General features: G+C 44.1%; 1 protein-coding gene across 1 annotated transcript in view; it reads right to left on the reverse strand.

The window, feature by feature from the left end:
• Positions 1–11,360, reverse strand: part of AXIN2 (axin 2) — a 52,615-nt gene extending 41,255 nt beyond the window's left edge. Inside the window, 2 exon segments of the mRNA XM_070740300.1 lie at positions 10,394–11,055; positions 11,058–11,360. Coding sequence (XP_070596401.1) covers positions 10,394–11,055; positions 11,058–11,219 — 824 coding nt within the window. The 5' untranslated portion in view covers positions 11,220–11,360.
• Between the last annotated feature and the right edge of the window lie 14,738 nt (positions 11,361–26,098).

Below are 26,098 nucleotides of genomic sequence, written 5' to 3' on the forward strand. Positions count from 1 at the left end.
ATTTCCAACACTTGAAGGGGGGCGGGGGAGGGGGAACCCCCACAGATTCCATGGAATTCTTGAAAATGAGAAGTGTTTAAGATGGACCACAGTTTAAGGTTTCATCCCACTGCTCTAAGCTTTCCCACATAATTTCATAGGTTGCCTGTCTCAATGACTTCACAGGATATTTTAAATTAGGGATAGAGAATCTGGAGCTCTCACCATGTTTTTGGACTTCTTCTCTCCTTAACTCCAGCCACTAATTATGGGATTGTGGGAGCTTCAGTCCTAGACCGCTGAAGGGCACCAGGTTGCTTATCCATGACTTCAAGGCACCAACTATTGAACTGCTTGAAAAAGAGTCATCCAACTGGTTAAGAGTCTCTACTCTTAACTTATCCTCACAATAAAACCTCAGAGGTAAGTTAGTCATATTACTGAGCTTGGTTAACCCTTTGTCTCCCTGGTCTTAGAAACTATGTTTTACCAATGTATACCCTTGCTCTCCCTCTAGGTCTTGCTATTTCAAGTATCATACAGATCTACATTACGGCTTTCCAAACTTGGCAACTTTAAGACCTGTGGACTTCAACACCCAGAATTCCTCAGCCAGCCATGTTTGGCTGGGGAATTGCAAGAGTTGAAGTCCACAAGTCTTAAAGGTGCCAAGGTTGGAGACCCCAAGTCTAAGTACAGTGGAAAAGAGGGCCATCAATAAAAGTCACTCTAGCTGTAAACACTTTTTATTAAGCATAACCCCATCTCTATCTACCCTCAAATAAGTTCTTCTTGTGAACAGAGGCAGCCTCTGCCTATTTAAGCAGGCAGAGGCTGCATTCATGAATGCTAAGCCTGCTTAACTAGGACTTTGATAAAACCTTAGAAAAGTCCATTCATCTCTTTAATGGTGATGCTCATTTGCCCCATGTCAACCATTTCTGCTCCCATTTTCATGAAGAAGAAGTAAGAATATGAACATTCAATGTTTTAGTGGAAAAGTAGTTGAGTATATTTTGAACCACGTTGGCACAGTGGTTAGAGTGCAGTACTGCAGGCTACTTCTGCTGACTGCCAGCTGCCTGCAATTTGGCAATTCAAATCTCACCAGGCTCAAGATTGACTCAGCCTTCCATCCTTCCAAGGTGGGTAAAATGAGAACCCAGATGGTCAAGGGTGGGGAGTGGAGGGTTAATATGCTGACTCTGTAAAGCAGTGTGTAACAGTATGTATAAGTGTTATTGTTATTTGGTGACCAAAATGGAAATGTTTTATACAGGTAGTCCTGGACCTTGACTTATAATTCATTTAAGGCAGTGGTGTGTTGCTCCCAGTTCAGACTGGTTCTTAGAACTTAGAACTGGTAGCACAGCTCGCCCACAACGGCACATGGCAAAATTATTTACAGCCCACCACTGACTCAGGGTCTCTTTAAAGTTACAATTACCCATAGACATTTATCACACCTTCCTTGCAGTGTCCCCATGGTCATGTGATCTGAATTTGGACTTTTGGCAACTGCTTCCTATTTATGACAATTGCAGTGTCTTGGGGTCATGGGATCAGATCTTTTGACCTGATGAGCAAAGTCAACAGGGAAAGCTAGATTACTTAACACAACTGTGTTATTAACAACTGTAGTGGTTTAGTTAACAACTCTGGAAAATGGGCCAAAACTCACTTAACAACATAAATTTTGGGCTCAATAGCTGTTGTAAATTGAGGACTACCTCATTGACCTTTGCTTGTCAGGTGTTTGCCAAAGGTGATCACATGATCCCAGGACAACTGCAACCTGTTATAAATATGAGCCACTCGTCTGAATTTTGATCACATGACCAGTGGGAGACGCGATGGTCGCCAATGTGAAAAAGAGTAATAGGTTTTTCAGTGTTGTTGTAACTTTGAACAGCCACAAAAGCAAATGGTTGTAAATCAAGAATTGCCCATATTGTCACATTGGTAGTTTGACTAATTTATTTATCTGTCAAATTCATAGGACCAGTCATCTCACCCAAAATGATTCTGGCTGAGATACAAAAAAAACCAAACCCCACAGAAATAGATAAAAGTCATGAAAACAACTTGGCAATCCTATGAAAAACTATAAAGATAAATAAAACAAGACTACAAGGGGTGGGAGGGGAGCAGTGGTGGGCTCCTACGGGTACAGTCCGGTACACAGTACCGGTAGCAAATTTTTGATTTTTTTTCTTTTTTCCCCTTCTGGGCTCTGGGTATAATAATAATAATAATAATAATAATAATAATAATTATTATTATTATTATTATTATTATTATTATTATTATTATTATTATTTATATATCGTCCCTCTCTGAAGACTCAGGGCGGCTCACAACAATAATAACAATACAATATGTAGTACAAATCTAATATTAAAAAGAACAAGTTAAAACCCATTATTACTAAAAACAATCAATGCCACACAATCACACCACAAGTCAGAAGAGGGGGATTAGTCCCCCCATGCCTGGTGACATAAATGGGTCTTCAACATCTTGCGGAAGGCAAGGAGGGTGGGGGCAGTTTGAATCTCAGGGGGGGAGTTGATTCCAGAGAGTCAGGGCCACCACAGAGAAGGCTCTTCCCCTAGGTCCCGCCAGATGACATTGTTTAGTTGACGGGACCCGGAGAAGGCCAACTCTGTGGGACCTAATGGGTCTCTGGGATTTGTGCGGCAGAAGTCGGTCCCATATGTTTTTCCTATCACAGTAAATGAAGTTGAATGTGTATAATTTTAGAAGAGCTGTGCGTGCGTGTGTGTACATACACTTTCTATAGTAGATAATCAGGGGTGGGCTACTGCCCGGATTGGGGGGGAGATGCAGTTGGGCAGCGAAAATGGAGCTCCACCCCAGAACACCCAATTTGCACTGAAAGATGTTGAAACAAAATGTATAAGCCACAGCCACAGTGTGGTAGTAAAAAATTTGGTACCCCGTCATTGGAGGGGAGATGTTTACACACAGGGTAACCAGCATTGGCTGAACACCCGCCGTCACACCGAAGACTTTAAAGCGGAGAGCAAGATGGCAACATCCCGCGTTCGAAAATTTACAGAAGAGACTTCGAAGGTCTCAGAAGAACTCCCTCACTGACAGCAACACCTTTACTGCCTCAGTTCTTAAAAGCCTGGAATCCAAGCTGAAGTTTACCAGATGTTCCTTATTTGAAGCACTCGCCCCTGGTTCCAGATGCCTGTTCCATAAAATACTGAAAAATGAATGAAAGGGGCACCCCCTGCCCACCCCATCCCGGCTGTCAAACGTACACCCACTTCCAGAACATTCCACAGCACAGATCTCAGAGGGACCAGACCATATCCCTCATCCAGAAGAAACTCAACTTGGTAACTCTTTTTTTCTTTTGACACCGGAGAGAGAATGCTCCTTGAAACAAACGTTGTTCCATCTTCTGAAATCTCATGTTCTAATCAAGAGTTCTAATCTCAAGCAGCTCGGAAGGCAGGCTTGGTGGAGAAGAAATACACTTCTGCGAGGCCAGGGCGTAAGAAGGGTGTCCTTTTTAAAAAAAAAAAATTATATCCCCGCAAGTCACTTGCAGAGAGTGGCAGAACTTGATTTAAGTAAACAGCCTGGAATCTTTAATGGTAAACATCATTTCACCCTCTAATATTCTAGTCCAGTGTTTCCCAAGCTTGGCAACTTGAAGATATCTGGATTTCAACTCCCAGAATGCCCCAGCCAGCGAATGCTGGCTGGAGCATTCTGGGAGTTGAAGTCCAGATATCTTCAAGTTGCCAAGCTTGGGAAACACTGTTCTAGTCCATTTACTATGTTTCCAGGCGTCCCAATTGTCCACTTTCACCGACTTCTTAGAGAGCCTTCTGCTCACTTTTGTCACAAAAGCTGCATGTCTCTTCTCTCCCGTCTGTTGCATCCCTCCATTTCACCAGGGCCCAACCACCTTTGTAAAGAAGTGAGTGGGGAGGAACAAAGGGGCAGCCCACCTCTTCAAGGGGTATCGGGCAAGATTAGGGTTGAACTTTCTCTATCTCAAGCTGACCTTTGCAAGGAGACAGCACTGGCAGAGGAGGAGCCATTTCTAACATCTGGGACTGCATTCATTCTCAACATGCACCAAGAATTCTTGTTTTAATGGGAAGCTCAAGATACCTAAAAGATGAAGGGAAGGAAGAGAAGGGTGAGAAGGAAGGGAGGAGAAAGGGAGGGAGGGAGGGAGGAGGGATGGAGGGATGGAGGCAGGAAGGATGGAGGGTGTGAGGGATGAAGGAGGGATGGAGGGATGGAGGCAGGAAGGAAGGAGGGAGGGTGTGAGGAAGGGAAGGGTGGGAAGGAAGGGAGGAAGGGAGGGGGAGGGGAGGGAGGGAGGGAGGAGGAAGGGAGGGAGGGAGGAGGAAGGAAGGATGGAGGGAGGAGGAGGAGGGAGGGAGGGAAGGAAGGAAGAGAGAGAAGGAAGGAAGAAGAAAGGAGGAAGGAAGGAAGGAAGGAAGGGAGGGGGAGGGGGAAGGGAGGGAGGAGGGAGGGAGGGAGGAAGGGAGGAGAAAGGAGGGAGGGTGTGAGGAAGGGAAGGGTGGGAAGGAAGGAAGGGAGGAGGGAGGGAGGGTGGGAGGAAGGAAAGAGGGAGGAGAGAGGGAGGAGGAAGGAAGGAAGGAACTGTGTAACAAATGGAGAAAAGTCAAGATTTTGTTTTTATTTTTTGTTTCTTAACAGGATTTTTTTTTTTACTGGGAGGATGGGAAGAAATAGCAATTCTACCCCCAAAACCAAAGCCAATTCTCCTGATAAGGCATCTCTGCTTCTGAAATTTCAACTTTCAGTAAACCGTTAATGGTGCTATTTTCTTTTTTTTTACTATTATTATTTTTTAGGCAAAGGGGGCAATTGAAGCCTTTTTACCTTTTACTGCTCTCCTTGGAACTGTTTCATGTCTTGTTCTTAACACAGCCCAGGCCCATCAGAGCTTGTTGTTATAAAGTATCTGGTTTCAAGATGCTCACCATCTGTACAGAGCCAGCCGGGCTCTTTCAGGGGATCCTATCGGCCTTTTCTTTTCAAGCACACATGCAATGTGAAACATGCCAGCGCAGCAGCCACTGGAAGTTATGTTTACAACCCGTCCCCTATGGGAGGGTTAAGAAGAGCCTCTTCAGTAGTGTAAGCAGTCACTTTGGAGAGTTCATCATTTTCGACAAGAGAGAGCTTCAAAACTATGGCTTTGAAGTTCAACAGGAATGGTAAGCACCATCAGAAGAGGTTTCATAAATCCCTGGGATGCTTACCCTACAACATTTTTTTCTCAGCATCTCAACAAAGTGGATGGAGATGTCTTCACACAGAATTATAACATTAAAATAGGGGATACGGGAAATCTAAGATTTTCCCTTACAAACCTAACATACAATGAGTAAACCTGTAATGCTCTCTACATGGTGTTCGGAAACTTCAGATCGTGCAGAATGCAGCTGCGAGAGCAATCATGGGCTTCCCAAGGTATGCCCATGTTACACCAACACTCCGCAGTCTGCATTGGTTGCCAATCAGTTTCCGGTCACATTTCAAAGTGTTGGTTATGACCTATAAAGCCCTTCATGGCATCGGACCAGAATATCTCCGGGACCGCCTTCTGCCGCACGAATCCCAGTGACTGGTTAGGTCCCAGAGAGTTGGCCTTCTCCGGGTCCCGTCGACTAAGCAATGTCATTTGGTGGGACCCAGGAGAAGAGCCTTCTCTGTGGTGGCCCCGGCCCTCTGGAACCAGCTCCCCCCAGATATCAGAGTTGCCCCCACCCTCCTTGCCTTTCGCAAGCTCCTTAAAACCCACCTCTGTCGTCAGGCATGGGGGAATTGAAATTTCCTTCCCCCTAGGCTTATAGAATTTATACATGGTATGCTTGTATGTATGAGTGGTTCTTTAAATTGGGGGTTTTTAGATTATTTTTAATATTTGATTTGTTTACATTGTCTTTTTATACTGTTGTTAGCCGCCCCGAATCTTCAGAGAGGGGCGGCATTCAAATCAAATCAAAACAAATCAAATCAAATCAAATCAAATCAAATAAACCAACCAACCAACCAACCAACCAACCAACCAACCAACCAACCAACCAACCAATTAAAGATGGTCTCATAGTTACTTTGAAAAATAAGGGTGCAACGTATTAAGTAATACCTTACACCTAACACACTAACACCTTAACTGCAACCAAATCTCATCAAGCTATCTTGTAACTCCTCTGTATAGGGATCTCCTTCCTATCTTTCTTCAAGGCCATCAAAGCTCCATCACGTTAAGGCTGAAAAATGGGAAATAGTTTCAAGGAGCAGGTAGTAGCTTCTCTTCATCATCAAGGAGGACATTAACATCATAACAAAATTGTTAGAACTATTGTCCAATTGTTCTAGTAGGAAATTCCTCCTTAGTTCTAGGTTGCTTCTCTGCTTGATCAGTTCTCATCCATTATTTCTTGCCTTGCCTTCTAGTACTTTGGAGAATAGGTTGATTCTCTCATTTTTATGGCAGCCCCTCAAATATTAGAACATTGACCCCTAGTCCTTCTTTTCATTAGACTAGACATACCCAATTCCTGCAACCATATATGTTTTAGTCTCCAGTCCCCTTATCACCTTTGTTGCTCTTTTATGCCCTCTTTCTAGATAGAGTGCATAAAAGAGAGAGACAGGCAACTTGGAAACTATTTCTTAAGGTGACTTTCCATGTTCTAAGCTACAAATGGATGTGAACTCCATTTTTTTTTTCAATTTTACCTTCCTGCTTTATACAAACCTCCAAACCTTCATTTTCAGCTGAGGGTGCTGAGAAAGTGTAGCCAATTTTCAATTCAAAGTGATGCACAGAATGGGAAGGCAGACAGCAAAATGATGTCTAATTGAGGACACATGAGTTTCCGTGTGATAACCTTGAAAACCCAAACTTACAGCATGTTTTGTCAAGAAACTGATAAATCAGGCTGTGTCCTTTTAGGTAGAGACATGTATGACTATTTAATGCCAGCAGTGTAGTATTTATAACTTTATAGGAAATTGGTACTGTATATAACTTTCCTCCTCTTCTCCCAAAAAATGATGAGAAGAAGGCCTTGTTGTGGTGTCATTTAACTGTGGGTATAATTTAGCTTCAGTTAATAATTATTTATCATACAGTAAGTGCCAACCAGCAGCTCTTTTGATCAATGAAGACCTATCTGTCAGATCCAGCTTATTCAGCAGTAAAGCTAGCTTCACTAGGAACTTGTCTATGCTGTAGGAAGGCAGATCTGGGCCCATAAACTGGCATTTTATGCATTTAGAATACAACATTGACGATTATTTTTAGTTCCATTGTATGGGGCTTAAAGAAACAAATCTCAAAGTAACTGTCTGTCGCAAGCCCACATGCCAGAGAGCACCATCTTGCATGTGTGAATAGTCCTTGAAAAAGCTTTCTTGCCTTAAAAGTCATTGAGCATATTATAGATATGTTTAACACACACATCAGTTGAGTGTTGTGTGCTAGTTATGCATTACGGTTGTAGGCTAGTTGCAAGGGGGGGAAAAGGTATACACCAAATCTCCATAACTATCTGTTAAACTGATGCATTAGCAGAAGATAGATTATGTATAACAGCATTTCTTTTACCAAGTGGGGACCAAAACCAGGATTTATAGCATTGGTTAAAACAGAAGAGCAATAGCATTTGATGACCTCTAGAGGAAAGAAGTCCGAGCTTGCTTCCTAGGGCAATATGTGACTATAAAAGCCCAGTCTAGAACTACTACCGGATTTGACACTTCCAACAAAAGTGCTCAACATATATGAGAGGCATAGGTACACAGTGATAGGTAAGTCCTATTTCAATTTCATAGCAGAAAAAATTAGTCTGAGAATGAATGGGCTGGTGTGCCCAAGATCACACACTAAGCCTGGGGTAGTGACAATGCTAGAACTCAAGTTCAAATCCTGCTCTCTACTGAGTTATGCAGAGAAGACAGACCCCAAACCTTATGCCATGCCTCTTTGAAAATTATCAAGCTGTTTGCTTAATGTAAAAGCTGTAAAGACGCTCCCTATAAAATACCCTCAACATATTCATGATAACATGTGAGACTACATGTATAAATAAAGTTGGATCAACCATTGGGGGTGGGGTGGGGTTGGAATCCTCTTCCAGAATCACTAAATAATAGAATATTAAAATAAACTATTTCTGGAATTCCAGTGGCAGAAAATGCTCTTTATAGTCTTTATCTTAAGCTAAGAAAAATAAATATATCTGAATGATCATTATCTCCATGCTCAAGTTCACTGTCAAAACAAATAGGAGCTACAGTACTGCAAAGAAAAACTTATTGAGTCTTAGAATCATAGAGTTGGAAGGGACCTCCAGGGTCATCAGGTCCAAACCCTTGCTCAATGCAGGATTCACTAAACCATCCCAGAAAGATGACTGTCCACTCTCTATTTGAAGACCTCCAGTGAAAGCGAGCTCACCACCTCCTGTGGCAAACGGTTCCACTGGTTTATCACCCTTACTGTTAGGAAGTTTTTCCTGATATCTGATCTAAATCTACTCCCTTGCAGTTTCATTCCATTGAAACATTCATTCCTCTATTCTTCAGACAGAAGAATAGAGCACACATTCCCCTCAAACAGATGAAACAAATATGTCATGCATGGTTGTCATACACACAGCCAACAACTGTAAGCCGCTCCTTAATACATCTGGAGCTGCTCCAGATTTATACTGCTGTGAGTGAAAGCTGGATTGGAATCAGCTGCCTTGCCAGTCCTACCCCTAGGAAAGACCAAATAGCCCCTTTGCTAAAAGTCAAGCAAAACAAAAAAATAAAAATACACACAGCACAAGGGATGCAGTTCAAGATCCCTCCTCTTAGAGGCAGGCCATGGTCGGTACAAGCTGAAAAAAGAGGAGATGCCTGAAGTCCTTTGATGTCCATGAATCACAGAAACACTCACAAAATTCCTGTAAACCAGATGTCAAATACTTACCAGATTTAGAAACTCCCAAAGCAAGACAGAATATAGGGAGAGAGAGAGGGAGGGAAAGAGGGAATGTGTGTGTGCATGAGAGAGAGAGAGAGAGACAGAAAGAGAGACAGAGAGACAGAGAGAGAGAGACAGAAAGAGAGACAGAGAGACAGAGAGAGAGAGAGACAGAGAGACAGAGAGAAGTTCCTTCTGCTTTACCTTTTCATATGCAACCAATTCTGATTTATGAAGGCAAACGTGGGGAGGGAGGATAAGGAGAATAAGATCACAGAAGGGGAGGCTGCTCTGCATGACGGAAAGAGAATATGATGATGTTGCCCCTTGGAGTGATGGACAACTATTCTTGCCCCACTTTCAGCAGCCAATGCAACCAAAGAAAAGCGCCCATCATTCTCTTGAGGTTACCAAAGACAATGTTGGAAGGGGTGGGTGGGGGTTGAGAAGCCACCTTCAAATAAAGACTGTGTGCCATTCATGTAGGGAAAGCTCCACAATACAAGCACAATCCTTCACACATGAAAAACAAAAACAAAACCACCACCACCATCGTAGGTTGAAACCCTGATTTCTCCCTTTCCAAGTTGGGAAACTCCATCTGAATTCTGCAAGAAGAGCTGCAATTAGTCGGAATAGACAAGTAGCAAACTCAAAGGACCAACACTTTAAGTTGGTACCAAAGCAGCTTCCTTTGACCCTGGAGCTGCCCAGTTCATCTCTGACTCTGGCCCTTGCTAATATCCTGTACCTGGAGCCATCCCTTTACCTAAGCTTCTTTTGTTTGGCTTAAGAAATCCTATTTATCCAGCTAATGTCCATTTATCAAGCTACTACCTGATATTCCTCGTGGAAGGACCTGTGTGGAGTCATCATCTTCTTGAAGTCAACCTGGTTCAGTTTTACAGGTTATCTCAATAATAATATGGATTTTCTAGTTCCATCATCACATAATTGCTCTCCATTTTCTACATGTAATCCACATATTTCAACACCAGCTAGGGATGAAGTTGGCAAACTAGTATTTCATTACTCATTCACATGCCTAGATGGTGCTCTTCCCAGTTCCTCTTAATGTGGTTTAAAGTGGTAACAATTAATGCATGTCTCAAAAGAACAAGAGCCCTTTGAAGTTCCTTTTTGATGTCTAAAAGAGGTTTAGAACTGGTGGGTCTTAAGAACCACAATGTACTCCTTTTTTTTAGTAGTATTAGGAGAAAAGGCAGCCCTCCCCCTCCAGCGAGAAATAAATGCCAAAACTGAGAAGCTTCAAAAAATAATAATAATAAGAGAATCTCTTTGCCAAATTTGACTTAAAAACCAGGAACACAACATTCATTTATTACACACTCCTTTTGCAACACACTGTAAGCATTTAACACCCTCCCATAAATAAATTGCTCTTACCTGAACCCATTTTCCACAGTTTCTGTAGCTCGGACACTGGCTGTAGCCCTCAAGGTTTTACTGGACAGTCCAAGTATGGAGGGCAAAAGTTTGTTTTTCAGGTCAGCACAGCTCCATTCCTCTTCTTCATTCAAGGTAGGGAGATAGCCACAATCCACTTTCAAGCTGCCCAGCCCATTGCTGTTCATGTAAGCAGAGTTTTCTCCCCCACTCCTTACATATTCGAGGTATATATCAGAAGTCAAAAACATCTGGTAAGCATTTTCCTCCATCACAGTCTGGATCTCAGTCTGTGCCTGATCAAACATGACCGAATCGATCTGCTGCTTCTTGATACTATCCCGTATGTAGGTCTTGGTGGCCGGCTTCAGTTGCTTGGAGACAATGCTATTATTCTCAATGTACCTTTTGTAGATAGCTTTGGCGACTCTCAAAGTTTTGGCATCCTTAAGGTCCATCTGCCTGAAGCCATTGCAGGCAAACCAAAAGTCTAAGGTATCCACGCATTTCTCCCTCTCCAGGAAGGTCCGAAAGAGATAAGCACCATCTTGGTCTCCCAGTAATGAATGCAAGGATTTGGTCCATCGGGCTAGAGGAGAATCCGGGGAGGCACTGCCTTCGGGCTCCCCTAGACCATCTTCATTCCTCCTGGGCGTGGAAGAGAAACAGACATGGCCTTGAAGCTTTGGTTTTTTAGGGCAAAGAAGCTGGCAGCCAGATGGCATGGTGTCTCTCCTTCTTCCCCTGGCACAGGGGGGCGTGGGGCATCTTCCCTGAAGCTGCTGCTGGGGTCTGGGAGGTGAGTCAGCAATGCCGCGCTGCTCATGGTTCCAGGGAGTTCCTTCTGGGAGAGCTCTCTCTCTCTCTCTCTTTCCCCCCTTTCTCCTTTCCTTTTTAAGTTCCTCAGCAATCTGTGTGCCTCTCTCTCTCTCTCTCTTCTTTTCTTTCTCAAGTCAGCAGGGGATCCTCAGAGTCTTCTCTCTTAAAGAAGGGGGGGAGAGAAAGGAGGGGGGGAGAAGAAGTATTGATCTAATCAAAACCAGATCCAAGCAACATCAAGCCAAAAGTAAACAGGCTTTTCAACTCCTCACATTAAAATAAAGAGGCAACCACAGCTATCTGCAGCACTAATCAAAAGTATCAAATACGCTTCTTTTTTTTTCAAAGAGAGAGAGAGACTGAACTCCGGGCACACTTTTTAACTCTCCTAGGCAGAGAGATGGGGGGGGGGGGTTTGAGGGGATTGGAACAAAAACAAGAAAAGAACTGCCCCCCTCCCTTCAGCCTACCCCCTTGTTGCACTGCCTCTATAGACGCTCAACGTGCACAAAGAAAAACACCCGCGGAAGGGTTCCACTGCCCTCCCTCCCTCCTTCCTACTTATGATAACATCTGAGGAGTCCCGGGGATCATCTTTGGATCCCCATGCAGTTCAACCCATTTTGCAGCAAAAAAGGGGGGGGACATTCCTTCAGCTTTTGCTTCCCTCCCTTCTCTCTCTCTCTCTCCTCCCCTCTCTCTCATTCTCTCTTTCATTCTCTCTCTCTCTCATTCTCTCTCTTATTCTCTCTCTCTCTCATTCTCTCTTTCATTCTCTCTCGCTCTCATTCTCTCTTTCATTCTCTCTCTCTTATTCTCTCTCTCATTCTCTCTCTCTCTCTCTTATTCTCTCTCTCTCTCATTCTCCCTCTCTCTCTCTCTCAGTCTCTCATTCTCTCTCTCTCTCTCTCATTCTCTCTCTCTCTCTGCTAGATAACTCAGGGCGAAAGAACAAAAACGTGCCTTTCCTCAGCATCTGGTTTCCATTTCACTCTCTCTTCTCTCTCTCTCTCTCTCCTCCCTCCCCACCTTTCAACTCCTGAAACGTTTAGATTAGGATCACCAGGACCCCTCCTAAGCAAGCACAATGCTGGATGCTCCTCTGAACCGGACCCCGAGAGGGGAGGGAGAGAAAAGAGGGTTGAAAAAGAGGCTCGGAAAGACAAAGACAGATTTAGAGCGACGAAAGCGAAGACTTTCTTTTTTTACCAGTTGCGCATCGCCTTTGGAGAAAAAACAAGAGCCGCGGCTCGGTTCAAGTATGCCCGTTGACATGTAATTCGCTCCCACCCTCCGACCCCCGCGCCCTCCCGTTGCTATCCCTACCTTTTTTTCTTTTCTCATGCATTGGTCCCCTTTCATGCGACAAAGCGTAAAACAACAACAGCCAAACACAATTCAACTCTGAATAAGGCGAGAAGGCTGCGCTCTCTACTTCTCGGGCAGCAGAGCCAAGAAGGGGCATCCAAAGTTCTTTAACCATAAACTCCACCATCCAAATGCGGGAAAAGGGAGGGGGGGCAGAAAAGTTTTTTTTTTAAAAAAAGGCTGCTACTCCGTCAACCACGCGAAGAGCTGTTGCAAACTCCACTCCGGTAAAGGAGCAGCCCAACGCCAGGCTCTTCCACCCCATCGCCCAGAGCGCGCACACACATAAAAAGTTCCCTGTATGGTTTCCTGCTCGCCTCAACTTTGCTTTAAGAAAGTTCAAAAGCGGCTTCAAAGGGAGGAGGAGGGAGGGAAGGGGGAGGAGGGAGGAGGAGGAAGATGTCCTGAAAGATACCTGAACACGAGCAGACATTCCAACCCGGGCTGGATTGAATCCTCCTCAAGCTTTCCCTCCACTTTAGACAAGCACTCCATCAAAGGGGCGGTGGGCACGGAGGCGGTTGTGGAAAAGGCCGATTAGATAGATTTGGAGGAGGAGGAAGAGGAGGAGGAGGAGACGGCGACAGGGCAGCCCGTACCCCCAGAGGAGCATCCCGCAGAGGGAGGGAAACATGAAAGGAAAAGAGAGGAAAAATATCCAGAAATGGCGACTGATGGGAAGGGGGGGGGGGAGAGAGAATGTAAGCAGATCTGCTGAGATATCTCAGGAACTGGGGGAGGGAGGGGGGGAGAGAGAGAAGGGGGGAAAAGAAAGAGGGAGAGAGAAAGGAAGGAGAGAAGAGGGGAAACCTTCCCCCGGCCGCCTTCTCCAAGCCCCCGCGCAACAAACTGACCCCAAAGTCAGCACGCGCTGCGCCTCTTTGGAGTTCACCGAGGGTGCTGACAGAAGTGGGAGGGCTGTGCGCGCAAGAGGTGCGGGAGGAGGGACTGGCAAGCCGAGGCACCCTGCGCCTGCCTCCCTACCTACCACCCGAAGCCATCCCTGGGTCTCCTACCGCCTCTCCCAAGGCACGACACAGGGCTGGAAAACAAAAGGCAAAACTCCTCCCTACTTCACCGGGATGTTTGGGAGGAAGGGAGGGGGGAGAGGTCCGTGGAAAAGACCCGGCCCCTTCCCCGGCAGATGCTTTCCCCCTTCAACTCCCTCTCTCTCCCTCTCTCCCTTCCTCTCTCTCTCTTCTCTCTCTTTCTCTCTCCCTTCTTCCCTCTCCCTCTCTCCCTCCCTCTCTTTCTCCCTCCCTCCTTCTCTCTCCCTCCCTCCCTTCCTCTCTCTCTCTCTCCCCTTCCTCTCTCTCTCTCTCCCTCTCCCCCCGTCCTCTTTCCCCCTTCTCTTTCTCCCTCCCTCTCTCCTTCTCTCCCTCCCTCTCCCCCTTCCTCTCTCTCCCTCCCTCTCCCTCTCCCTCTCCCTCCCTCTCCCCTTCCTCTCTCCCTCCCTCTTTCTCCCTCCCTCTCTTTCTCCCTCCCTCCTTCTCTCACCCCCCTCTTCCTCCCTCCTTCTCTTTCTCCCTCCTTCTCTTTCTCCCTCCCTCCCTCTTTCTCTCTCACACACACACAGTTCAGTGGCTGCTTGTGGCTCGTACAAACCCAGCTCTCCCCCCCCCCCTTCTCTAGGTCTTGCTTACTCATAACGACCGCGCCAACAGCTTCTCCCAACAACTTCAAAGCTCCAGCCAAGAAAACATCAAAGCAACCCGGGACGGGAAGAGGAGAGGGGGAGGGGGCGAAGGAATTACACACATTCTTTCGCAACTTACCATTGATCCCGTAGTTGGTGGCGGGGGCGCTTTCTCCCCGCTTCCCCCCCCCCCTCCTCCGTTCAAATCGGGCGCCCGGGCGCTTCCTTCCAAAACAGCAGCCCCCCCTCTTCAAAATCCTCCCCCCCAGCCCTTCTCCTGGGGGGGGGGGAGGAAAGTAATCCGCAACGCTGCGCCGATTCCTCCCCTACCACCCACCCACCTCCTCGCAAGCTGCTCACACCAGCATCGGAGAGTTTAAAAAAAGAGGGGGCGGGGAGGGCTCGGGGGGGGGGGGGGGCTAGGACATCCCCCAAAATATATCAACGGAAAGAGAGCGAGAGTTGTGTGTATGGGGGAGTATTAACCCCAAAGAGCGGTGTGTGTGTGTGTGTGAATCAATGTTTTAACCCCAAAGAGGGAGGGAGGGGGGGGTGAGACTCCAAAAGACCTGACCCCTCCCCCGTTTCTCCTGTAAGCCCCCCCCCCCTCTTAACCCCCCCTCCCTTTCTTTCAACCCAGGTCCCGTTTTCAAGCAGTCATTCCTTGCACCAAATGTCCTCCGGGCTATTTCAACAAACCCTGAGCTGTGGGTTTAACTGTGCAACATCAAAGTGAACAACCGAGAGGACGGTCCTGGAAGGGAGATAAGCGTCTTTTTGCGGGCAACACATACCTTCCCCCCCCCCCAGCCCAGCCCAGCCCAGCTCTTATTATTATTATTATTATTATTTATTATCTGAAAGAGAGGGGGGGGACAAACAACAACAATCCGATTTTTTTTTAAGGTCCTTCAGATAGCAGGATGGGCAAAGACGCCCAGCTTAGAGATTCTAAGCGTTTAAAACCCGAACTTAAACAGCTAATAAGGAGTTTGGGGTCCCCCCCCCCCTGTGGAGATGGAGGGTTTTGGTGGGGACGTTCGTGCCGAAGCTTTGAGCCTCCGATGATGGTGGTGGTGGTGGTGATGGGGATTCTGGCCTCTCCAGTTGTTACTTAACTTGCCAGGACCTTATCAAAGGGAAACCATCTCTAGCCAACTCCCCCAGGCTTTGGAACGTCAGAAGTAAGTGATCCTGCCGCCCCAATCGTCTTTATGCCTGCAATTCTCTCCGTGCTGCAGGAACCTTAAAGGGACAGGCGGCATTCCCCCCCCCCCCTCCTCCCGGCTTCTGCCAGGCTCCGCTCTCCCTGCCTTTAACCCTTTTATGGCCCAATCGACTCAACACCCTTTTCTTTCCAAACTCTCCTCCTCCCGCCTTCCCCCATGAGATAAAGATCAATTGCTGTTTGAACTCTCTTCCTTTTCTTTCGCCGCACAATGCCCAGCGATGGCTTGCATTGCTCTTTTGCAGAGGAGGGTGGGTGGGTGGGGATGGTCAACTCTCAAAGAGGGAGTCTGCCACCTTTTTTTTTTTTGCAGTGTAGCCCCTCCACAGCCCCTCCTCCTCCTCCTGCCTTCATCTTAGAAAGTAACCTGTTTCCTTTTATTTATTTATTTTTATTCTGCACCACAACTAAACACCACAGCTGCCTCCTCCTCCTCCTCCTCCTTCTTTTCCTTCTCCTCCTCTTCTTGGGTTCATCTTAGAAAGAAAATGAGTCTTTCAGTAAATAATTCTTATAGATTATGATTTATGTATGTTTAGGTGATTGTATTTAGGGGCGTGCATAAGTGCACCAGCGTGCCTTCTGTCCCCTGTCCTAATGCTTCTCTCTTACTAGTACCATGTATATAAACATTGTTATATCTCTGTATACCACCAATACATACTTGACAAAACAGTAAATAAATAAATAAATAAATAAATAAATAAATAAATAAATAAATAAATAAATAAATAAATAAATAAATAAATAAATATTATTTGTACTTGGGGTTTTTTAGCACATGTAATTAAAAAATTCAAAAAGGAAAGAAAATAAGTCTTTCAGCAAATAATTCTTATAGATTATGATTTATGTATGTTTAGGTGATTGTATTTAGGGGTGTGCATAAGTGCACCAGCGTGCCTTCTGTCCCCTGTCCTAATGCTTCTCTCTTACTAGTACCATGTATATAAACATTGTTGTATCTTTGTATACTACCAATACATACTTGACAAAACAATAAATAAATAAATAAATAAATAAATAAATAAATAAATAAATAAATAAATAAATAAATAAATAAATAAATAAATAAATAAATATTATTTGTAGTTGGGTCTTTTTAGCACGGGTAATAAATTCAAAAACAGGAAAGAAAATAAGTCTTTCAGCAAATAATTCTTATATATTATGATTTATGTATGTTTAGGTGATTGTATTTAGGGACGTGCATAAGTGCACCAGTGTGCTTTCTGTCCCCTGTCCTAATGTTTCTCTCTTACTAGTACCATGTATATAAACATTGTTATATCTCTGTATACTACCAATATATACTTGACAAAACAATAAACAAACAAACAAACAAACAAACTTGAATGGATGGATGGATGTTATTTGTAGTTGGGTTTTTTTTAGCATGTGTAATAAAAAAAATTAAAAAAGGAAAGAAAATAAGTTTTTTCCCTTTTATTTCTTTTTTTATCCCACATCCCAACTAAACAATCTCTGATTGTAATAGAACTGGCACACCAACAAAACCCTGCTTAAACCCCCTCCCCATGTGTTAAATATTAAACAGACACGGAATGCTTTAGAAAGGGCTTGAGACAAAAGGTTCTAATTAGGGACTGGATCTGGTGTGCACGTTTCAGGCCAATCCATCTCCTTACAAACTAGTCTAGATCTTTTAGGGGTTTTTTAACTATTTTATGGGCTGTCCCAGCAAAACAGAAATCCAAAACTTTTGAACTTCATGCAGAAGTGCTAGTGCCACAGCGTGCACCAAATCATGATTCCAATCTATTTGTCTCACAATTCATACCTTAAGGAATTTACACACAGAGAGAAATGTTTAAATCTATGTGAAAATTCATGCAATTTCACTATTTAACTGCACTTAATAATCAATAATCAGCATAAATAAGATTTGGAAGTAAGGAAAACTGTCTTTAATCACATTATAATTAATTTTTATCACCCAGCACAGAGATCTTGTTCATTGTCCTAAAAGCTGGACAAATACAGATGACACTACGTTTTCTTTTCCCTTTTTTCTTTTAATGTGCATATTAACAAGAATTCAGCTTTAGCTTGTGTTTACTCTCACAAGTGCAAATGGAATTATACCATGGGTGCAAAGATGACTCTTTTAGGGCACTAAAAGAGCAGCAGAATATATTTTTTTGTTCAAGTGTTGTTGATCAAAATTGAAATTGCATGCGTCTTTATGAGTTCCTTGCCTGATCCTCTTTATGCTTTCTCCAACTTTTTCACCCTACTATTTACTTTACAGAAATTGTTTTCTCAAACTCAAATCCAGATCTAATTTCCTGATAACTCAACAAACAGCTTGAAGGAAAAATAAATGGAATGCAAACTTTAATTAGATAACTGAGTATCTTGTAGAATCAGATGCAACTGAATAGAAGGGAGGAAAATACCCAAATCTATTAGTTTATTCAGAACAGAGGATCAGTAGATGTGTTTGTCAAACATTGCAAAAAGTCCCACAGAATACAGATTAAAAGGGGGGAGAGTCTTCAGTCCTATAGTTGTGGTCACTATCTCTATACTTCCCACTACTTCAGACACATTGATTCATTACACACATTAGTTTATAATATGGCTTGCTTGGTCTTGCTTTAGCATGTGGGGAAACTTGCCACTGTGATTTACTTATAAATCTTGATTTATTTAAATTATGGCACCCCAGCCAACTATGATTTATCCAACAAATTCAGCCAGTCTGTTTAAAGGGTTTTAAACTGTGATTTATAACTGAGACTAGTGTAGAACCCCAAAAGTGTTTTATTCAATGCCCCCTCCAAAGTGTAGATTACACATTAGAGAAATCTTGGCTTGTTATGATGCATAAAGCCAATCTCTGCAAGTATGATTAATGCCATTTTGTCCTTATTTCTAAACCAAGCTTAGACAAACTGAATTGTGGCCTAAAATTAGGCCCAGTGAAAAATCTCTTACTTTCAGAATAGAGTCAATGGACCATTTCCTTAAAATGTCCCTTTAATCTGTGTGTGTATGTATGTGTGTATGTATGTATGTATGTGTGTATGTATGTATGTATGTGTGTGTATGTGTGTGTGTGTGTGTGTATTGTATATGTATAGCATAACTTCAGTCCAAGGAGTGTGTACTTATGCATGTGTACATTAGCCTCCCTATTAACACTTGAGAGGTATAAAAGATTCCCTTAAGCACTGCTAATGTCTTCCCAAATCCCCTGAGGGATTGGATAAGGTGGTAACATTGCCAAGGCTGGGAGGCAAAATAGACTTGGCTCACTCAGGCTTCACTGGAGGAAAAAATGTGTATGGAACTTCTGGAAGCTGTAGGGATATATTTGAGTGCAAGGGCCAGCCATCTAAGATTTAGGTATGGGTCTTAAAATATCACCCCCAGTATGAAAAAGTGGAGTTGTCTGCTTAGACTCAGTGCATAGAATAGAATAGAATAGAATAGAATAGAATAGGATTGCAGCCCTATTTGGACAGGGAGTCTCTTCTCACAGTTATTCATGCCCCCATCGGGTTAGATTATTGCAATGCTCTGTACATGGGGCTACCTTTGAAGAAGGTAAACTGCAGGTAGTACAAAATGCAGCCATGTGAGCTGTCATGGACCTCCCAAGATATGCCCATGTATCGTTATCACTCCGCGAGCTGCATTGGCTGCTGATTGGTCTCCAAACTCAATTCAAAGTGTTGGTTATGACCTATAAAGGCCTACATGGCTTAGGACCAGATTACTTACGTGACCCCCTTCTGCCTCATGTATCCCAGTGGCCAGTTAGGTCCCACAGAATTGGGCTTCTCCAGGTCCTATCAACTAAACAATGGCGCCGGGCGGGGCCTAGGGGAAGAGCCTTCTCTGTGGTGGCCCCAGCCCTCTGGAATCAACTCTCTCCGGGGATTTATATCACCCTTTGGCCTTGCGCAAGGCTTTAAAAACTCACCTTTGCCGGCAGGCTTGGGGCTGTTGAGTTATGCCTGGCTCCGGCCAATGATACATGGGATGGTACATGGGATGAATGTGGATTATTGTTTTAATGTATTTGGGGTTTAGATCCTATTTTTAAGACAGACAGACAGATAATGAAGAGAAGAGAGAAGAGAATTCTTTATTGGCCAAATGTGATTCCTTGTGACACACAAGAAATTTGTCTTTGGTGCATATGGGGTTTATGCATAGTTGTGGATAAGAAGGGTGAGGGAACCAGTTTTAGGTAAAACTTTCCATCATAAAATGCACAGCCTTCATGAAAATACATACACTGCTCAAACAAATAAAGGGAACACTCAAAGAACACATCCTAGATCTGAATGAATGAAATATTCTCATTGAATACTTATGTACAAAGATGAATGTGCACAACAGCATGTGGAATTGATTGTCAATCAGTATTACATCCTAAGTGGACAGTTTGATTTCACGGAAGTTTGATTTACTTGGAGTTATATTGTGTTGTTTAAGTGTACCCTTTATTTTTTTTTGAGCAGTATATTTTTAGCCTTTGTTACAGCTAAATTATATTCTTCCTTTTGGTTCCTGTATCAAATGAATTGAAAAACCAGGTTGTCAATCCCTCTGTTCTTTTCCCAAAATGATGTCATTTAGGGCAGGGTTGGGGACTTTGAGGCTGCCTCACTAATGTTGGTTCTCTCCTGTCTATCAGCCCCAGTCACCAGGATAAAAAGTAAGGGAGGATGGGAGCTGTAGTTCAGAAGTACCTGCAGTACCATAGGAAATCAGTCTGTCAGGGAGTGTTGTGCTGCTCCAGGACTAAGGAGGAATAACAACTCCTCCCGCACCCCCCTCCCCCCCAAAACCCCACCCCTCCATGTAGCCCCACACCACCCTTTCCAAAATACCAGCTTCAGCCACCTTTTCCCATGAAAGCAATTTATATTAAGCCTCTTTGAAATCCAAGGCCTCCCTACAACCTATAATTAGCCTTCCAGACGAACTTTTGCAACAACACACACACGCATTGAGTTCACCTGCGACCTGATCTTCTTCGCGAGCTATTCACGGAGCCCGGGGAAAATTGCAAGGAAACAAACGCCTATTTTAGAAAAGCCTAGCCAAAGCCGTGGGCTGTCAATTCCCCTCCCCTTATCAAAGCCCCGGGCCTGGCCAAAATAATAATAATAATAATAATTCCCGAAGGCCAAGAGGGAACCAGAAGTCACCAGCGAGAGGGGGGGGGGGAAGAGGACCCTGTAATTACAAAGCATCAAAAGGTGCGTAAAAGTCCCTTTGAAGACCCGTCTGCCCACTGACGTCAGGCAGAAGGATCGGCCCCACGTGGGAGCTCAGAGGGGAAGGCTCGCCACTCTGCGCCTGGGAACTGGGGGTGGGGAGGGCTGCTCTTTCCGGGATCCAAGGAAACATCTCCGACCTACCCAGGAGGGTTGATGGGCCAGGATTTGGAGAAAGGACGGCCTCCTATTCAAGGGGAGCATGGATGCTGAGAGCTCATCTTTCTTTCCCAACCAAGCCCACTTCCACTGTATGACTGGGACTTGTTGCTTGTATCCTTACGGTTTGCATCAATATTGATCGTTTGCTGATTGCTTATTTGCACCCCATGACAATCGTTGTGTTGCACCTCATGATTCTTGACAAATGTATCTTTTATGTACACTGAGAGCATATACACCAAAGACAAATTCCTTGGCCAATAAAGAATTGTGTTCCATATTTTCTATTCCATTTTTTCTATTGTATTCTATATATTTTCTATTCCAGTTTTTCTATTATATTCTACATATTTTCTGTTCTATTCCACTCCATTCAATTTTTTTCTGTTCTATGTAATTTCTATTCTATTCTACATAATTTTTATTATACGTAGTTTCTATTCTATTCTATTTGCTTTCTATTCTACCTAATTTCTATTCTATTCTACATATTTTCTATTCTATTCTATTCTACTTCATTCTATTTTTTTCTATTCTATTCCAGTTTTTCAATTCTGTTCTACATACTTTCTATTCTATTCGACATAATTTATATTCTATTCCACATATTTTCTATTCCATCCCATCCCAGGCTGGGAAGGGAAAAGGGTGCAAAGCACGCCTGAACTCGACTGAGTGCCTTTGGGGGCGCAGCTAGAGCCCCCCTCCCCCGTATCGGGGAATGAATGGCAGAAGGAGACCTCCCCATTCCCCCATTCCCTCAACAGGCCGAATCCCCGGCCGGCCTGCAGCCACCACAGCCTAACCTAGAAGACCCCTCAGGCTGTTTTGACGCTCCCTCCCAACCTCGGTGGTGGGCGTCACTGCGGCCTTTCCCATTGGCTTTTCCGCCAGCATTTACTCCCCTCTTGGCTTCTCCGATTGGATGGTTCGGCGTGTGGGTGGGTTGGAAAGAGAACACACGTCTGCGATCGATCCATTGGCAGGGGCCGCGGTGGGAGGGGCGTCCGGCCCGCTCGCTTTTTCTTAATGAACTTTTTCCTTGGCCGGCCGGCCGGTCGGAGAGAAGCAGCCAGCCATGGTGACCGGAGAAGGGCAGGAGGGGGCGGTTTTTGGAGACTTTGGCTTGGCTTTGATCCCGAGTTGACGGTTGATTCGAAGTTCGGTTTCAACCAGGAAGCCCGATTGGGGATATCCGAATATTCCCTTTTTTATTTATGCGGGGTGCCCTGAATAAAGGGCACGTTTAGATTAACAGCAGTTGAAGGCAGCTCCATCATTTGGACTCATGGTTATTAAGTCTGCATTGGAATATTCTTAAATATCCCTAGACGGCCTGGGTCTGAATTGAGACATTATTATAAAGGAAATTGGGTTATTTCATGTATGCAACAATGTGAAATTACAGCTGCCAATCTTTTAGTTGGTGTTGACCTTCAAAGAATAGAACAGAACATAATTCTTTATTGGCCATGTGTGAGTGGACACACAAGGAATTTGGTGCATATGCTCTCAGTGCACATGAAAGAAAAAACTACATTTGTCCAGAATCATAGGGTTCAAATAAGCAATCGAGAGTATGTATGGTTTGTAGGGGTATTAATGTATTTTTATTGTGGTTTTACTTTTGTTTATGATTGTAGGTATATTTTATATTATTTTTATTACTGTAAGCTGCCCAGAGTCCATTTGGAATTGGGCGGCATATAAATGCTACAGATAGAGAGAGAGAGAGAGAGAGAGAGATATGATAGATAGATAGATAGATAGATAGATAGATAGATAGATAGATAGATAGATAGATAGATAGAAGATAGATAGATAGATAGAAGATAGATAGATAGAAGATAGATAGATGGATAGATAGATAGAGATAGATAGATGATTGATAGATAGATAGATAGATAGATAGATAGATAGATAGATAGAAGATAGATAGATAGAAGATGGAGATAGATAGATAGATAGATAGATAGATAGATGAATGAATGAAAAATACAGAAAGAAAGAAAGAAAGAGATAACCACCCTCCTGAATTGGACCTAGAAGCAGGTTGAAAGCCAGGGTTACTACATGGATGAACTTTGATCCATCCATCCAACACTGCACATGCGGCTGCCTTATGAACCAACTGGAAAGTTTCAAATGCTTTTCAGGGACAGACCCAGGTGGAGCTCATTGCAGTAATCCAGGCAGGGAGCAAATAAGGCATGAGTAACTGTGAGCAGAACCTGAGTTAGAAAAAGGTGCAACTGATGCCCAACTGGACTTGTGCAAAGGCCGTCCTAGTAACAACTGCCACTTACTCCCTGAGCAGCAGTTGTGAGCCCGGGAGAGCCCCCAGACTGTGCCATCACTTTCTTTGGGGGAGTGCAACCCCATCCAGTTTTACTGTTGGAACAGCTCTAGGACTAGGGTGAGCCCAAACATAAGGATGCTCAGTGTCATTGAGACTGAGTTGCAACCTGTGGATCTCCATCCAGACCCTCATAGACTCCAGGCACTGGCTAAGCATTTCTGCAACATCATTTGCACAATGCTGACAGATGGACATGTTCAGCCGCTTCGTGTAAAAAATGTAATGGGATTAAGGAAAGAATTAAGCCCCAAGGTACTCCACGTGGCAGAAACAGGACTCTTCCCCTCCATCAATACTGTCTGCTGACTGACACTGGCCTCAGAGGAAGGTGGAGAACCACCTCAGAACTGCGCCTCCCAGTGCCACCCACTTAGCTAACTCAAAAGATGACACAGTCAGTGGTATCCAAGGCCACCAAGATATCCAGGAGGGCCAGGATGGATCATGGACCACCCCATCCCAAACCTTCCAGAGAGTATCCACAAGCATAGAAACATAGAAGACTGGCGGCAGAAAAAGACCTCATGGTCCATCTAGTCTGCCCTTATACTATTTCCTGTATTTTATCTTACAATGGATATATGTTTATCCCAGGCATGTTTAAATTCAGTTACTGTGGATTTACCAACCACGTCTGCTGGAAGTTTGTTCCAAGGATCTACTACTTTTTCAGTAAAATAATATTTTACTTGCTGTTTTGATGCTATAACCTGAAACCAGACTAAAAAGGATCCAGATGAGCTTTTCTAGCTTCATAGGGCTATATAGTTAGTCTCCAGAAACAATTCAGGGTGTTGGTTAGCACCTTTAGAGCCCCTAAATGGCTCAGGGTCAGACTACTTACGGGACTGCCTCCTGCCTCATACCTCGCTACAGCCAGTAATAAAGGCCCATAGAGTTGGCTTTCTCCAGGTCCCGTCCGCCAAACAATGTCAGCTGGTGGGACCTTGGAAGAGAGCCTTCTCTGTGGCGGCTCCGACCCTTTGGAACCAACTTCCCCCAGAGTTCCGTATTGTCTCCACCCTATCAGTCTTCTGGAAAGCTGTTAAGACTAGGCTTTTCCAGCAGGCCTGGAATTAAGAATGACTGTGTGCATGTATGGTTTTTAAAGTGCGCATTTTTATAATATTGCTATTTTATTATTGTTGCATTTTTACTGTTTTTAGTAATTATTGTCAGCCGCCCTGATTCCTATTGGAGTGGGCGGCATACAAATATAAATAAATAATTAAATAATATATATTCTCTCAACAAACTTCCCTAGGAGCAGAAGGTTTGCAAACTGGGTGAAAATTGCCCAGTGTTATTGGATGAAAACAATAGTTTTTTGAGAAAGGGACAGGAAGGTTCCTAAGCAGGTAGACTGCTTCCTTCTGCAAACTCAAGCATCTACAGTTTGGATCCAATCACATATCACCTCCCAGGAAGCCTTAACCAGCCAGGAAGGACATGGTAGTCTAATATACAAGTGGCCACATTCACAGGTTCAAGGATCTTGTCTAATTCTTCAGGACCAATTGTTTAGAACTCTTCCTGGATACTTGAGCAAAACTGTTCCTCAGTCAGTTGTTCCATAGATTTTACCAAGCAGAATCCAACACTGCGTTCCTGTTTGGCTACCAACATCCTCTACCGACATCTGGAAATTGAATGTGAAATCTTTCTCATTTTCTCTTTCCATACTCTAGCTGTAACACTTTGGTTTCAGGGTTAGGATCTCCTTTGAGGTTGAAGACAAATTGGAGGCAATTTCAAGGTCTCTCCTTTCCTCGCCAATCCCTCCCCAAAAGAGATGCTATTGAAGATCAAAATCCCTAACCTTGGGAAACATTCAGCCCCGTCCTTCAAGGCTACCCTCCCACGCTTGCCTTCCCCCTTGACTTGGAGGAGTAGCCATTTAAAAATGATTTGTCTTCAGTGCAGATAGAAATCACTCCTCTCTTTTTGCCAAGAACCGAGTCAGCCAGGCAACCGGTGAGAGTTGGAGTTTTCCTCCCGTGGTTAAGATTGATGTGCGACATGGGTGGTCTACCTTTTTTAATTTCGGGGCACCATATGGACACTCCGGCGCACACCTATCTTCTTTTTAAATCCTTTGCAGATTAATAAGAGGGACTCTCTAGTAGTAAGGAGGATGAAAGAGGACAGGCAGGAAAGAAGCAACATATGCAACTGCTTTCTGCTTTGAAGTTGCAGCACCCGCACCTTCTGTCAGATCCTTGCCTGATGAGAAAGAAGTGTCTTTGGATGGACTGCAGTCTGGACACTTCCAAAGTGGCCTTGCTATCTAAAACATTGCATCTGTTTTCACCCTTTAGAACTCCAGAGGGTTTCGCAGTCGCCCCTCTCATTAAAACCGGTGCAGATCTCAAGGGTGAATCCTTAGGAACACGTCCCAGGGGTGAGACAAGGCTCCGGTAAAACTCTTTTGATCCCACTTTTTCTATGTCTCCATGAAGTTCAGCAGCTGACAGCCCTTCAAGATCACCCTAGTTAGGAAAGATTCAGTAGGAAAAGGGGAAGGCAGGGAGAAGATACCCATTTAACGCAGCCTTGATCTGGGATATTAGGAAACTCGCATTTGGCAGCTAACATCTTCAGCAGTCAACTAACACAACGGCAGCAGCATTGCCACTTTGAACAAAGGCGAATAAGAAGAAGAAAGGAATCATTTTGCCACAAATCAACGCATGCCATCCTCGAAACACTTATGCCAGCTCATCCTTTGTCTTAAAGAGAAAACAAGCTGTCTGAAAGTCCCCCTTGGCAGTGGAAACTTTTTTTAATTTTTTTTTTTTGGCGGCAGAAGTCAAGATTTCACCTCAAATCCCAAAACCTGCTATTCAGGCATTGCCACTGACATCACCGACACATG

The sequence above is a fragment of the Erythrolamprus reginae genome, chromosome 2 (genome assembly GCF_031021105.1).
Source record: "Erythrolamprus reginae isolate rEryReg1 chromosome 2, rEryReg1.hap1, whole genome shotgun sequence".
Taxonomy (NCBI): Eukaryota; Metazoa; Chordata; class Lepidosauria; order Squamata; family Dipsadidae; genus Erythrolamprus; species Erythrolamprus reginae.